Raw genomic sequence first — 12,284 nt, forward strand, 5'->3', positions numbered from 1 at the left:
CGCGCACGTCAGTACAGGTCAACTGCGTCAATTTATAACAGATCAATTAGTAATAGGATCATCAGCTCACGATTCATTCCAATGCTCGGACGCGAGAGGGTGAACCGGATATAAAGAAATAGAATCATCGCGGTAGTATTAATTTTCACCACTGCCAATATATTCATTGCCGCAGTGCAAGAGCAGTACTTCTAAACTGACGAGTTCTCTGAGACGATGGAGTACTCCGAATTGCAAAAGACCTCGAGAAATCGTGGCTTGACAGTCAGCCCAGGCTTAGTGCTGTTAGTTGTTTGTTTAGTTCTCTACTCCGCGGGATTCGTCAGGGTCGAGTTGAAGTTTGATGATCAAGACCAGAGGTTGGAAGCTGTTGAGGAAGCCATTGCTCTTCTGAAATTTGAAATGAAGACTTACATTAAAGGTACAGTGATGTTGAAAAATCTCTTTTATTTCTTTCCCGTTGTCTTCGTGAAATGGATATAAGTCTAGTAAGTGTATTTGTAACCTCTCTAAGTAGGCGAACCGTCTGTTCAAACTATGGGTCTGGCTCAACCTTCGTCAGAAATTTCCAGTTCTCGGAGTCCTGCGTCTTGATTTGTTTCCTGTTTAACTGACATTGTTAATGACATCAATTTATCAACGCTCTCTCGAATAATATCCTGAATGATCATGGCCCGTTTTATCCTTGGTGTATATTTAACAAAAATTTCACTGAAGACTGCCCATCTTGGGATCGCACAACTCAGCTACTCGTATTCGAGACGTAAAGCTCCGCTATGGAAATATCTCGAGCCCCCCTTTTTTATAGGCGTAGAACCACACACAAAATTCGTCCATTGCAGCCGGATTCATATTTTGTTTTTTTTTTTCAAAAAAGTCTGAAAATAACTTAGCAATCTTAGTTAAGTGTGCAAAAATAGCATTCAGCCTGTATGTCTGTGGTATCCATGAATAGAAATATGTTTGTAGTTCTGTACATAAAATCAAGAAAGCGAGAGTCAAGAAGCAATGGACTTAATGTAGTTCCTCTCAGTCAGCAGAATTTTTTCCCGAAAGACTTGTGGATTGCTCGTACATGGCCAAATGTCTTTATTGAATTATATTGATATTTACACACTGCATTCCGTAGCGGATTAAATTTTTGAAATAAAGGGTATCTGGGCATCATAGAGCAGAGATTGGGCTTATTTGCAATCCAAGAATGCAAGATAGTTTAACATGTTTTAGAAAGATCAATGAGAGAGTTTTAGTTTGAATTTAAAGGTGACTTTTTTTTACCCAAACGGTAATCCACAAACCCACGGAACATCCGAAAGGGAAATTGTAGCGTTTGTTGTAGGAAACGATAAATAATATTTGAAAGTGTGGTTGATTACCCCCGACTTGAGGGAGGCTACAAAATGTTTACTCGGTGGGGAAAGAAACACATAGATGACACAAACGCTCATGCTAATGACACGCTCGACAAAGATGACATTTGTAAATATACATTCACAACTCTGTCGATTATGCGGATTGACAAACTTTCACTTTTATTTATCATTTGAATCTTTTATGCATGATTTTTTTCCTCAGACGAAGGAGCCGAAATTTCCGAGAAGGAGAAACCAAGCATTGAACAGGTATTCAACAGAAACAAACGGAATGTACCAGACCTTTCTCCGTTGCCCGACAAGGACGACGACCAGTTCGAAAATGGTTCACCTTTCAATTATACAGATATATTCGGGAATGATTCACCTTTCAACTTCTCAGCCTACTTAGAAGAAGCTATGAAACAAATCACCACTGGCTTGCAAGCGATAATACAAAACAGCCTCGACTCTTGCGCAAGCTTGCAAGGACCGCCGGGACCACCAGGCGAACCAGGAATCATGGGTCCACCTGGAATAAGAGGAATGAGAGGATTCAAAGGTTTTGCTGGATTCCCAGGTCCTCAGGGATTTAAAGGGGACATGGGTGAACCAGGCCTCCCAGGGGTTAAGGGAGAACGTGGGCCTCCGGGGTTCCAAGGCATGAAAGGAGAACCAGGCGAATCGCTTTCTGCACCAAAAGTAACAATTAGCCCGCCAGAGATCACCGTTAAAGACGGAAACACTGCCTCTCTGGTTTGTTTTGTCACCGGAAATCCCCCTCCGCTAATATCTTGGTCCAGAGTCAATGGCGTGTTACCTAGCCAACGGACTACAGTGACGTCAGATGGCCGGATGAAGATTGCGAATGCTGGTCAAAAGGACTCTGGCAAATACACTTGTAGAGCCAAAAATCTGCTGGGGGAAGATGAACAAACAGCAACTCTTGTAGTACATAGTAAGTTGTTCATTTTAGCTTACGCTGGACTCTTAAGTCCAACATCTAATTTCTCCTTACTTTTATACTGCTGAATTATTCATAAGATCACGAGAATGAAGGAAGTGGTCGCCAGCCTAAGAATTGCAAAGCTTTGATCGCTAAGCAAATTCTCCTTGTCAGTACCAAAGGAAATGCATAGAGAAAGGTATGGAGAAGTTAAGGAGTAAAGAGAAAAACTCAAAATAAGGATGATCAGAAGGCTCAAGCAAATGCTACTTTTAATTGGCTGTTATGCTAAAAATGCGTTCAGTAAAACGTTAATGGGATATCTTATTTCTCAGTGGAAAGCAGGATTGACACAGCGCTGAGTGCTTTCACCCTTTAATGCCATGGCCTGAGTCCGATTTCCGATACTCGCGTGACGTGTTGGTAATCCTCGTCTGGCTTTCCTCCTCCCACAAAATTTATCGTCCATTTGAATATAAGCAATGGGTACTAGGTAACTCGTAGATGTGTACTGCTAAGTCCATTTTACTCGTAAAATGTATTTTTGATCTCTTCTGCCTCTTTGAGTAACTTTTTTTTTTTTCTGCTTCCTTGCAGTAAGGCCCACCGTTACTCTCCTGCCTGGTCCGTCATTTGTAGCGATAGGAGGCAACGTTACCCTACCAAAATGCCGGGTGAACAGCGTCCCTTCGGCTGTAATTACTTGGTCTAAAAGGGACGGTGTACTACCACAATCCAGAGCTATTTCAAAAGATGGAGACTTATCCATCATAAATGCTAAGAGTAGCGACAAAGGCTGGTACACCTGTGAAGCCGCAAATGTCTTAGGAAAGGAGATGAAGGCTACTCAGTTACTATTTATGAATTTGAATACTATGGGAGATTATGGGAACCCAACGCCAAAGTACATCAGAACTGGAACAGATAAAACCATCTTGGTCGGTTGTGATTGGAAAGGAGCAATATTTGCTCCATTTCCAACATATATTTGGACGAAAATAAACGGACGGATTCCTTATGAACGAGCCAAATATCGTGGTTATGATCTAGAGATTCGGAACCCAAAAGTAGAAGACTCGGGGAGATATGTTTGCCTTGGAATGTGGAATGAGAACAAAGTCAAGGCCATGTTTGCTGTGGAAATTACCGTCACTAAAGGTAATAATGTTTAAGCCAAAAAATTCATCAGGGTAACGAGAGATCCTTCGAAAAAATCTCCGTTTTTCCACCAGTCAGTGTCTTATGAATGAGCTATGTATTAACGTCACGGTGCTTTAAAGGACGCGCAAACTAAGGCCAAACGATGTGGCCAGCACTCTGTCCAGTAACTTCGAAAAATTAGAACGCAACAAAAGTTTTCAATGTACTCGAGAAAATGCATAGAACGTCGACTGTTCGCACTATAATGATTACCGGCTGAGGAGAGGTTTGAGTGCATTCTTAAACGTGCGCCTAATATCTCGCCAAACATCCAAAGAGGAGTGACGTTGTTTTCGAAAAACTTCGATTTCTGTTTCTTAAAATTTTTAAGGTGGTGAGTGGACAGTGCCATTAAGTTGTAATTATGGGTAGGATTCTTTTACTTGAAACTCAAGCACAAAAAAACTGTCTCATTCCTAGTGTAAGCTTATGCTTGTTCTACAATTCTCCTCAGTGTGTGCCCCTGCTGGTGTGGCAGATAGAAATAAGATACCAGACTCGCGTATGACAGCAAGTTCAGTTAGGGGCCCCCAATATTTACCGTACTACGGCCGGCTGGATAAATCTATCGGAGGAGGAGGCTGGTGCTCAAAGAACAGAGACACCAGCACAGATTATCTTCAAGTTGATCTTGGAAGCGTTCAGTCTGTCTGTGCTACGAAGTCACAAGGAAAAGCTGGACGGTTTACTCGAGACATCGTGTCTACTTACAAGCTGTATTTCTCACTTGATGGTGTCACTTGGAATGTGTACAAGGAAGATAACGTTGAAAAGGTAAGTTGCATAATCGAAATGTAACCTGTAGAGATTAAGAAAGGTTGTTTTTTTTGTATTCTTGCTTTCTGTACTCTCTGTGACTTGTCTTTGAACGTCACACTACCAAGATCTCTAGGTTTTTTTTCGTTTTTTTTTTTTAACTTTTTCGTTGACAGATGTTTTGCGTCTATTTCTGATAATTTTTTATCGTTCTTTCACTATTAAACACTACTTTCCTGTAATCAACAAAGCTTTATTAGTCCGGATACGTCTGAAAAGCTAAGTCATCGCAAAATGTCTAATACCCCGTTCACACCAGCTGAACATGTTTAGTTCAACCGTCTTTAACTGAATGAAAATCATAAATAGAGAACCGTTAAACTAAATTTTCCATAGGATTCAAGTAATTGCTGACTTGTATTTTCAATAGACTACATTTGAAGTTGACAAACAATGGTTCAAGCAGCTTCTAAGAAGAAAAAAAATGCACCGTGCTAAACAAAACAGCTTTCAATCATGTTTAAGCTTTGGTGTATAAGCTTTGGGGTATAAGCTACAATGCGGACTTGCTAATTTGCTGAGCATTTAGATGAAGGAACATAAACAGAACAATTTATTAACTTGAAAGCAATGAATTGCTTAAAAGTGGACAATCCCATTCAAAATCATTGACTGATTGGGGGGGGGGGGGGGGGGTTTGCTATATTTCTACAGAGGTTTTAGGGGATCATGTAAGTTTAATTATGACACAAACGAAATCTTCCCACCCTTTCCGCCCCAGGTGATAAATAATGAGGGTTCCTTATTCATAGCCTTTGTGTCTGTTGATTCATTGAGGGGCCATCATTATTGTGACGACACTTCCCCTGGTCGTAATAGTGTCCACTGAATGGAGGTTCGTCTATACGTATTTATCTTTCCCTTAAGGAGTTATTCTCAGGAACCAATTTTGACCTTTAAGTCTCTTTTTATCGGCAGGTTGTGAAGCAAGAGACACGTTATCAGGGTTACAAAACAACCGTCTCGTTTGGTCCACCAGTAAAGGCTAGATTTGTCCGGTTTCATCCAGTCACAGCCGTCATATGGACCTGCATGAGGGTTGAAGTACATACATTACAATAAAGTGACACTGAGGGGATTGCTCAGCCAAAGAGTTACAGCGTGATTGCAACTGCTTTCCCCAAACCAATGAAAAACTTTGAATTTTACAATTAAAGTAGTTTATCCATGGTTGGTTTGATTCACAAAACAAGTTATGATTCTATAACAGTTTGAGAAGAATGAAGAAAAATCAGAAGCAAATCTAACTCTTTTTTTCCTTGGTTACCTATATTTCCTTGAATTTTAGGCAAGCTTGTTCTAAGAGGAATTTTTTTCTTGTAAAATCGTTGAATGCAATGAAGCATTCGTGTGGCTGTACCCTTCTTCTCAAGGAGAACCCCTTCCGTTTCTCCTTGGGGGGAGGGAGGGACGGCTACACGTAGGTTAAATGTAATCTTTTTTGAATGTAAGAAAATACTAAGGATATATGTCACGCTTAGAGTAACTTTGCAACATTTGTTTCCCTTTGTTTTACTTTGCTTATCTTTTAAGAGTTCAGACACGTGATAGGAAATTTGATTCCTTATCACTGAAAACAATAAACTTGAAGAAGTTTCCTTCTGAAATGTCAAATAAACTCTTAGTAAGTTGGCACATCATAACTGTTTCCGCCAAGTGATTAAAATTCCCCCCGGGATGACTATGTTTTTTCAAGTTCTGCTGGACCTGGTAAAATATGACCTACTTTCGACCACGCAAGTGAAAAGTGTTTTAGCACGCACTGCTTAGCCCTCTCGGCTTAGCCGAGTACTATTGACCTCCGAGCAGCCGAAGAGGTACCAGGTGGCTTCCCGTTTCGCTCCAGTTTTCGCAAAGAAAAATTATTATTACTTTAAAACAAAAATGACCAGAAAATGTTTATGCGGTATTAAATGGTACTTTTGTTTATCTTTTTGACCTTAAATTTCTACGCAAAATATCAACGCAATGCTCGCTTTACGAAAACTGGGAAGATATTTTCAATGTAAACAAGTTTCAGCATTAAGACGAAGTTCACACACACATGACACCGAAACAACTGAATAAAAGTGCCTCCGAAAGTTTTATATGCGCGTAAGGAAACGTGACGGAAAGTTTTTCACCTTGTAGCTTTCACATCCATCACCCTGCTCCCGATGTTTTAAAATTTCCCAGCATTTGGCAAACATAACACGATATTTAGGTCGACCAGACAATTTTCGCGGACAAATAACATATTTGCGCGCCAAATGGGGGCTATAACTATTAATATATTTTACTCAGACATTGTCTACAAGTCGACTCAGTATGACGCTAAGAAAACAAGCCATTTGCCACGGGAACTTGACGATATAGTTTCGCTGTCGCCGAGGGTGATCCAAGATTAGAATTTGATTCCTTGAATTCAGATAGCTGAAGGAGGGTTATTGATTAAGACAGAATTTCAAGCACTCTGTGTAAAGATGCCTAAAAAAGAGTGCTATTCATTATTGAACACTGGCACGGTACTATCTGTTTTCTGTCTGCTTCTTTATTCCGCTGGATTTATTGGAATCGAGCTGAAGTTTACTGATCAGGACCGACGGCTGGAAGCTGTCGAGGAGGTCATTTCTTTACTGAAACACGGAATGGGAAAGACTCAGAGTGAAGGTAATCTACTAGGTTATTCTATAATTGGCTTGATTAGAGTATAATCGTTTGCCGACTGTAAGCTGACCGATACAAGTTAGCTGTTGCGCGTCAAACAGCATAAAGAACACCTTTCCAAAGGGAAAAATTCGCTGTGAAATAAGAAATTGTTATTATCTGTTGGAGAGAGAAAATTTGCGGCTTAGTGCCGCTTTTATTTCAACGAAGACTCAAAAATTTTTAACATTACAAATGATAATTTTCTGTTTCTCAAGCGTTAGGGGAGACTAATGTAATAAAGGAAGAAGACGTTGTCCTTGGCAATTTTCTTAACTTTCTAATTCACTTTCATTTTTTTTAACGCGTTTCTCAAATGTAGTTAATCCTTGTCGCTTGTCTGTAGTCTCAGAATTTTCGACGATTTGTACTTGAAGAGGAAAACCCGTACGAATATTGTCAAAAACACACAGTCATTTGTCATTTTGACCTCTAAACCAGTGATGCAAAAATAGATCGAAGATTCTGGCCTTTTCATGAAAAATCTGATGTTTAGATGTGAAAATGGTTTAACAAACGTCTAGAGAGTAAGTTTTGTATGTTGTTGGCACTAAGCATAGTAGTTGGCAGAATCCATCTTTGATTTAATTTGCCTCGACATATTTTGTAAGCCTCGTCAAACAGACTACGTGACTTCCTGTTTTTCAACTCATGGCCTCATGCTTCAGTTATCTCGTGCTGTGTATTTTTCTTGTTGTTTTTGTTGTGTACTAATCATTTTTGCTGACGTCGTTTAAATTGTTTTGCTTTTAAAGAAAATTTCAAAGCAAATTTCAGCTAATTTCCTCCCTTAAGTCATAAGCATGTCTTCGAGTCAGAGTACTTTCGGCGTGCAGGCCTAATTGGAAACGCCTTCATAAGAAATGCTGTTTTCTCCTTTATAAAACGTGGGATTTAACACTTTCGTTAGGCGCTTTGGGTTTCTCTTGCTTGAAGTCTGTGGAGGTTAAAGAGGAAGAGGGGAAGGGGGTAGCTTTTAACCATGATTACAAAGTATCATTGGAGTAGGCTCCTCTTCGAAGTATTCTGGCACGAGAGAAAAAAGTGGGCAGTATGATCCACATACATATGCGGTCACATATATATGGTCGTTTTTCTCTCAAAACTTGGTAAAATTTTCATCCTGGGGTTCCTTAATCCCAAGAGACTAACATATGTTTCTTTCTGTCTGTTTAGAGAGAGCTTCTCTGTTAAAAACGGGAAAACTTAACCGGGTTACACGGAGTATTTAAAAAACTCCGCTGTTTAATAATTATGTCACTAGAATCCTGTTGTTTCTTCCTCTTTTATTATTCTTTAGGCCAGCCCAAGGTTTTTCTTTCGTTTGGCCCATCTAACGTCGAAAAGGAAAAAAATATCACGCTGCCAGAATGCCACGTGACTAGGTTCCTTCAGCGGTGATCACGTGGTCTAAAGTGCACGGTAAAATAGAGCAAGGCGGAGCTGTTCTGAAAGGTGGACAACTGTCGTTACTGAATTGACAGAATAAAGATTCTGGCATTTATAAATGTATGGCATCAAATCAATTAAGGCAGGCCTTAGCCGTTACGCATCTTAGCGTTGTACAACTGCCCAAATTTAGTGTGCGTCCTCCTTCAGATCTAGACATACTCAAGCACCGCAACGTTTCAGTCTCTTGCCAGGCCAAAGGCGACCCCAAACCAAAAGTGACGTGGGTTAGAGAAAATAGTGAGCTACCATTTGGAAGATCGAAGGTCGATGAGGATGGAACACTTCATATCTGGAATACAAAGAAATAAGACTCGGGAAAGTTTACCTGCGTAGCGTCATCAGCGGAAATTTTTAAGGCATTCTCTGCAATGCAGCACTCGGTATCATGTAAGTGGTTAAACTCTAAAGTAGGTCTGAAAGTATTTATGAAGTTTTGTGAGCCTTTTGCGTTCACACTGGTATCTTACAGACTCTGCAATAAGTTGCATAAAGACAGGGCTCCAATACTCCTTTCATACGCAGTGACGAAAGGAAGTATTCCCTGTGATTCTTTTCTTTTTATTTGAGGTAATCATGATGATAGCAAGATTTATGATAACATTTTAAAATAGTGACGATGAAAATGATCATGACAGTGATTGTGACGGTGACGGTGGTGATAAATGTGATTGTGGCCGTGATAGAGGTCACAGATCTTGATATAATTTTCAGAAGAAAACTGGTAAATGAAAAATGTTGTTGATATCTATGCTAGCAGCGTGTCAGGGTTAAGTAGTTTCAAGAGTAATGATGAAGTGTAGTCCTTGATAGGCCCGGGTGATCAAACATAAGTTAGAGGGAAAAGAAAATACTCTTGCCACAGTAGTCTGTTGGTACTGAGTTTCCGTTTACTCGCGAGACTGATGACGTTTGATGAATGAGAAAGGCCAACTTTCCCTGACCTTTCTTAGGACTAAGTGAGATGTGCTCATCAAAATCAATAATATCAATTTGGTGTTCATTTGTCAGATGTTTGCCAGTAACAGAGAGATACAACTGCTTTTGTTTTCCGTCTCTTGACAATGATATCAGGACGATAGTTTAGGAAATGTAGTGCGTTTCTAACTTTTTTTTGATATGTGCTTTTTCTCGGATGTTCCGCAAGATTAAAGAAATAAATTCCCATCCTTTGACCCATTTGCTTTGTGTAGTTTATTGCTTTGGGTAAAGATGAAACCGTTGGTTCTTAAATTCAAGTGTACTGAGCCTGTTTCCTTCCACAAACATAGGTGATTTTTTTTCTGTGATGCATTTTCGTTGATACAGAGATAAAGACAATTATCTAGGTCATTTTGATTTCACTAAAGAATGTTTCCAATTTTCTTGACCAGCATGTGAAGCTGTAGGCGTAGAGGACAGTAACATAATCCCTGATAGTAGTAGAATGACTGCAGGTACAATGTTCAACATGGGTTTTAGACCGTCCTACGGCCGGCAAAATGGACAGAGGGGTGGTAAAGGTTGGACCCCACAGATTACAATTAACAGTTCACACTATCTTCAGGTTGATATGGGTGAAGTGCGATATGTCTGTGCTCTGGCGACTCAAGGGAGTGGAAGATATATTGACTGGACTACCAGTTACAAAATACATCTTTCAACAGATGGAGTGATTTGGAAAACTTACATGGAAAATAACTTTGATAAAGTGAGCAAATTCTAAATTGTCTAATTTCTATATTCCTATAGGATCTGTATCAGCTATTTTGTGGTAGCTGTCTAAGTGATCAGAGCGAAACGAACCAATCTTGCTGGACGAATTTAACGATTTGATTTGTCTAAATCTTTTTATCGCTGCCTAAACCTGAGTATGGATTGCTTATCTCTTCTATTTCCTCAGCTTCCATGGGATGACCATTAGGTAATATCTTGATGATGCATTAGCAGCTCCCTGTAAGTAGTTTGGAGCCTACACGGCGTGCTCGTTAGCTACCAAATTTCTGTTTGGCCTATGAACTATTTGCTCCTGCTTCATTTAGAACTATGGTATTCCTTAGAGTCTGCTTTTTTCAAGTATGTTGTAAGCTCCACAATTTTCTCTTCTTTGGCAGGTATTTCCAGGAAATGCAGACCGAAACAGCATCGTGAAGAATTATCTCACTTCTGCCATTAAAGCAAGATATGTTCGGTTTTATCCAATAAGATACGTCAGATATCCAACGTTGAGAGTTGAAATTTTTGTGTTGAAATAACCTCCGCAATTCGAAACGTTGCTGAGCCGACGGTTTGTTCAGAGTTTCCGCTGATTAATGTATTTTGTCATTTTAAGACCGCGAGGTAAAGGGGAATTAGGCAGATTTGAATAAACGAATGTGATTACATTAGATTTCGACTCCGGCCCAAAACAATCAAAGTGCTAACTAGTGTATTACTCTGAATCGAATTTTTGGATATCACCAGGGCGAGTTTTTATAAATCATTAAATGTACAGCCTAGTTCTCTTGTTAAACTATTCCTTTTCAAATAGCTACATGTGTTTTCATTGTTACAAGTACGCGATGCATCTATATTTATTTTGTTGAGTCTTCCTTCACGCTGATATGCAATTATTTCTCCCACACCCTTCAATTTAACGTTCCTGGTGGGGCTAGTGTCGACCATCAGAACAGAGGAGCTATGAACAAACTGAAGATAGCGTGTGTTTTTTCCACGTGATCCTCCAAAATCCCCGTCCCACCCAGACGGTAAATAATGACCGGCCCCATATTTAATCATTATGAGAAAAGTTTCTATGGGCCCAGACATTATTTAACGTCTAGGTGGTCAATCAGGGAATCAGCTGGTTTGATAGATCATTCAATTAACCAGTCTGTCCATCAGGCTGTCAAGCACCTAATTAGCCAGCCACTGAGCTATTCAGCCAGTCTATTGTCTTGTATTCATGTATCCAATAAAATTACATTTATTCATCAAACATGTATGAAATTATCAACCAATCAATCAACAGCCACTAAGTTAGTCACTAATTTCACCTGACTGTCAATTAATCACTAACAACTGATAGGTATACAGTCCCAAACTAACCTTTTTTATTTCTCTACTATCTACAAGTATAAGCAGCGGCATAATTTTGTTTACAACAATCTTTGTTGTATCAAGCACAAAATGGTTCATTCTAATTGGTTATTGACAGACTAAGTCTAACGCTGAGGCTGCACTGGCCAAATGTTACAACATTTGGCTTGTGCTGCATCAAACCACCCAATATGACCTGTCTGACTACAATGTACATGATGCATGAAACTAAACAGGTCAAATCCAACTGCTAATCAGCAAATAATAATTCTTCAAAGAATAATGGCACACAAGTGTACACAGACTTCAATCAGAACCTTATTCAGCACAGTCAGGTACGTTAGTTAAAAGTAACGTGCGAAAATCAAATCATTAGTGCCGCGAAACTTCTGTCTAGCTAATTTATTTTTACTCGCACGACAATAAAAGCCAATGAGGAAAAAGAGATGCTCCTAATTTATGGAGAGGACTGAGGATCAGTGCGGGAGACTGGTAGCAAAGAATGAAAGACTGAGCCCAAGATTCGCTCTAAGGATAATTATCTACATGGGGTCGGGGGAAAGCTTCTAGAGAAACTCTGGTGCTGCGTCAATGGGCAGCATCACAAGACAATTTGGGGTTTATCAACTGAGTTGATTGTGTAAATTGGCCACCGTAGAGAGTTTCTAAAGTTGACATTTTGAGCTTTAGCTCATCGTCAGAGATAAGGATGAAGGACTAACGCTTTCACGTCAGCTGTAGAAACTCTCCACGGAGGCTGCTTTACACAATCAACTCAG

At 39.8% G+C, this 12,284-nt stretch overlaps 2 protein-coding genes and 1 long non-coding RNA gene across 3 annotated transcripts; all 3 read left to right on the forward strand.

The window, feature by feature from the left end:
* Positions 1 to 58: 58 nt before the first annotated feature.
* On the forward strand, positions 59 to 5,954 carry LOC113669043 (uncharacterized). Its single transcript, XM_027185034.2, has 5 exons — positions 59 to 421; positions 1,576 to 2,310; positions 2,896 to 3,456; positions 3,953 to 4,272; positions 5,233 to 5,954. The coding sequence occupies exons 1-5, from the start codon at positions 217 to 219 to the stop codon at positions 5,374 to 5,376; spliced, it is 1,965 nt and encodes a 654-aa protein (XP_027040835.2). The 5' UTR covers positions 59 to 216; the 3' UTR covers positions 5,377 to 5,954.
* Positions 5,955 to 6,107: 153 nt separating this feature from the next.
* On the forward strand, positions 6,108 to 9,627 carry LOC149041514 (uncharacterized). Its single transcript, XR_016189020.1, has 2 exons — positions 6,108 to 6,963; positions 8,300 to 9,627. It is a non-coding gene; the product is annotated as an uncharacterized LOC149041514 (long non-coding RNA).
* A 110-nt stretch (positions 9,628 to 9,737) lies between these two features.
* On the forward strand, positions 9,738 to 11,404 carry LOC149041515 (lactadherin-like). The gene is made up of 2 exons (XM_089214165.1): positions 9,738 to 10,138; positions 10,542 to 11,404. Exons 1-2 carry the CDS (start codon positions 9,875 to 9,877, stop codon positions 10,680 to 10,682), a joined length of 405 nt encoding a protein of 134 aa, XP_089070291.1. The 5' UTR covers positions 9,738 to 9,874; the 3' UTR covers positions 10,683 to 11,404.
* Positions 11,405 to 12,284: the final 880 nt, after the last annotated feature.

This window comes from Pocillopora damicornis, chromosome 8 (genome assembly GCF_964200805.1).
Source record: "Pocillopora damicornis chromosome 8, jaPocDami1.2, whole genome shotgun sequence".
In the NCBI taxonomy this organism is placed as follows: Eukaryota; Metazoa; Cnidaria; class Anthozoa; order Scleractinia; family Pocilloporidae; genus Pocillopora; species Pocillopora damicornis.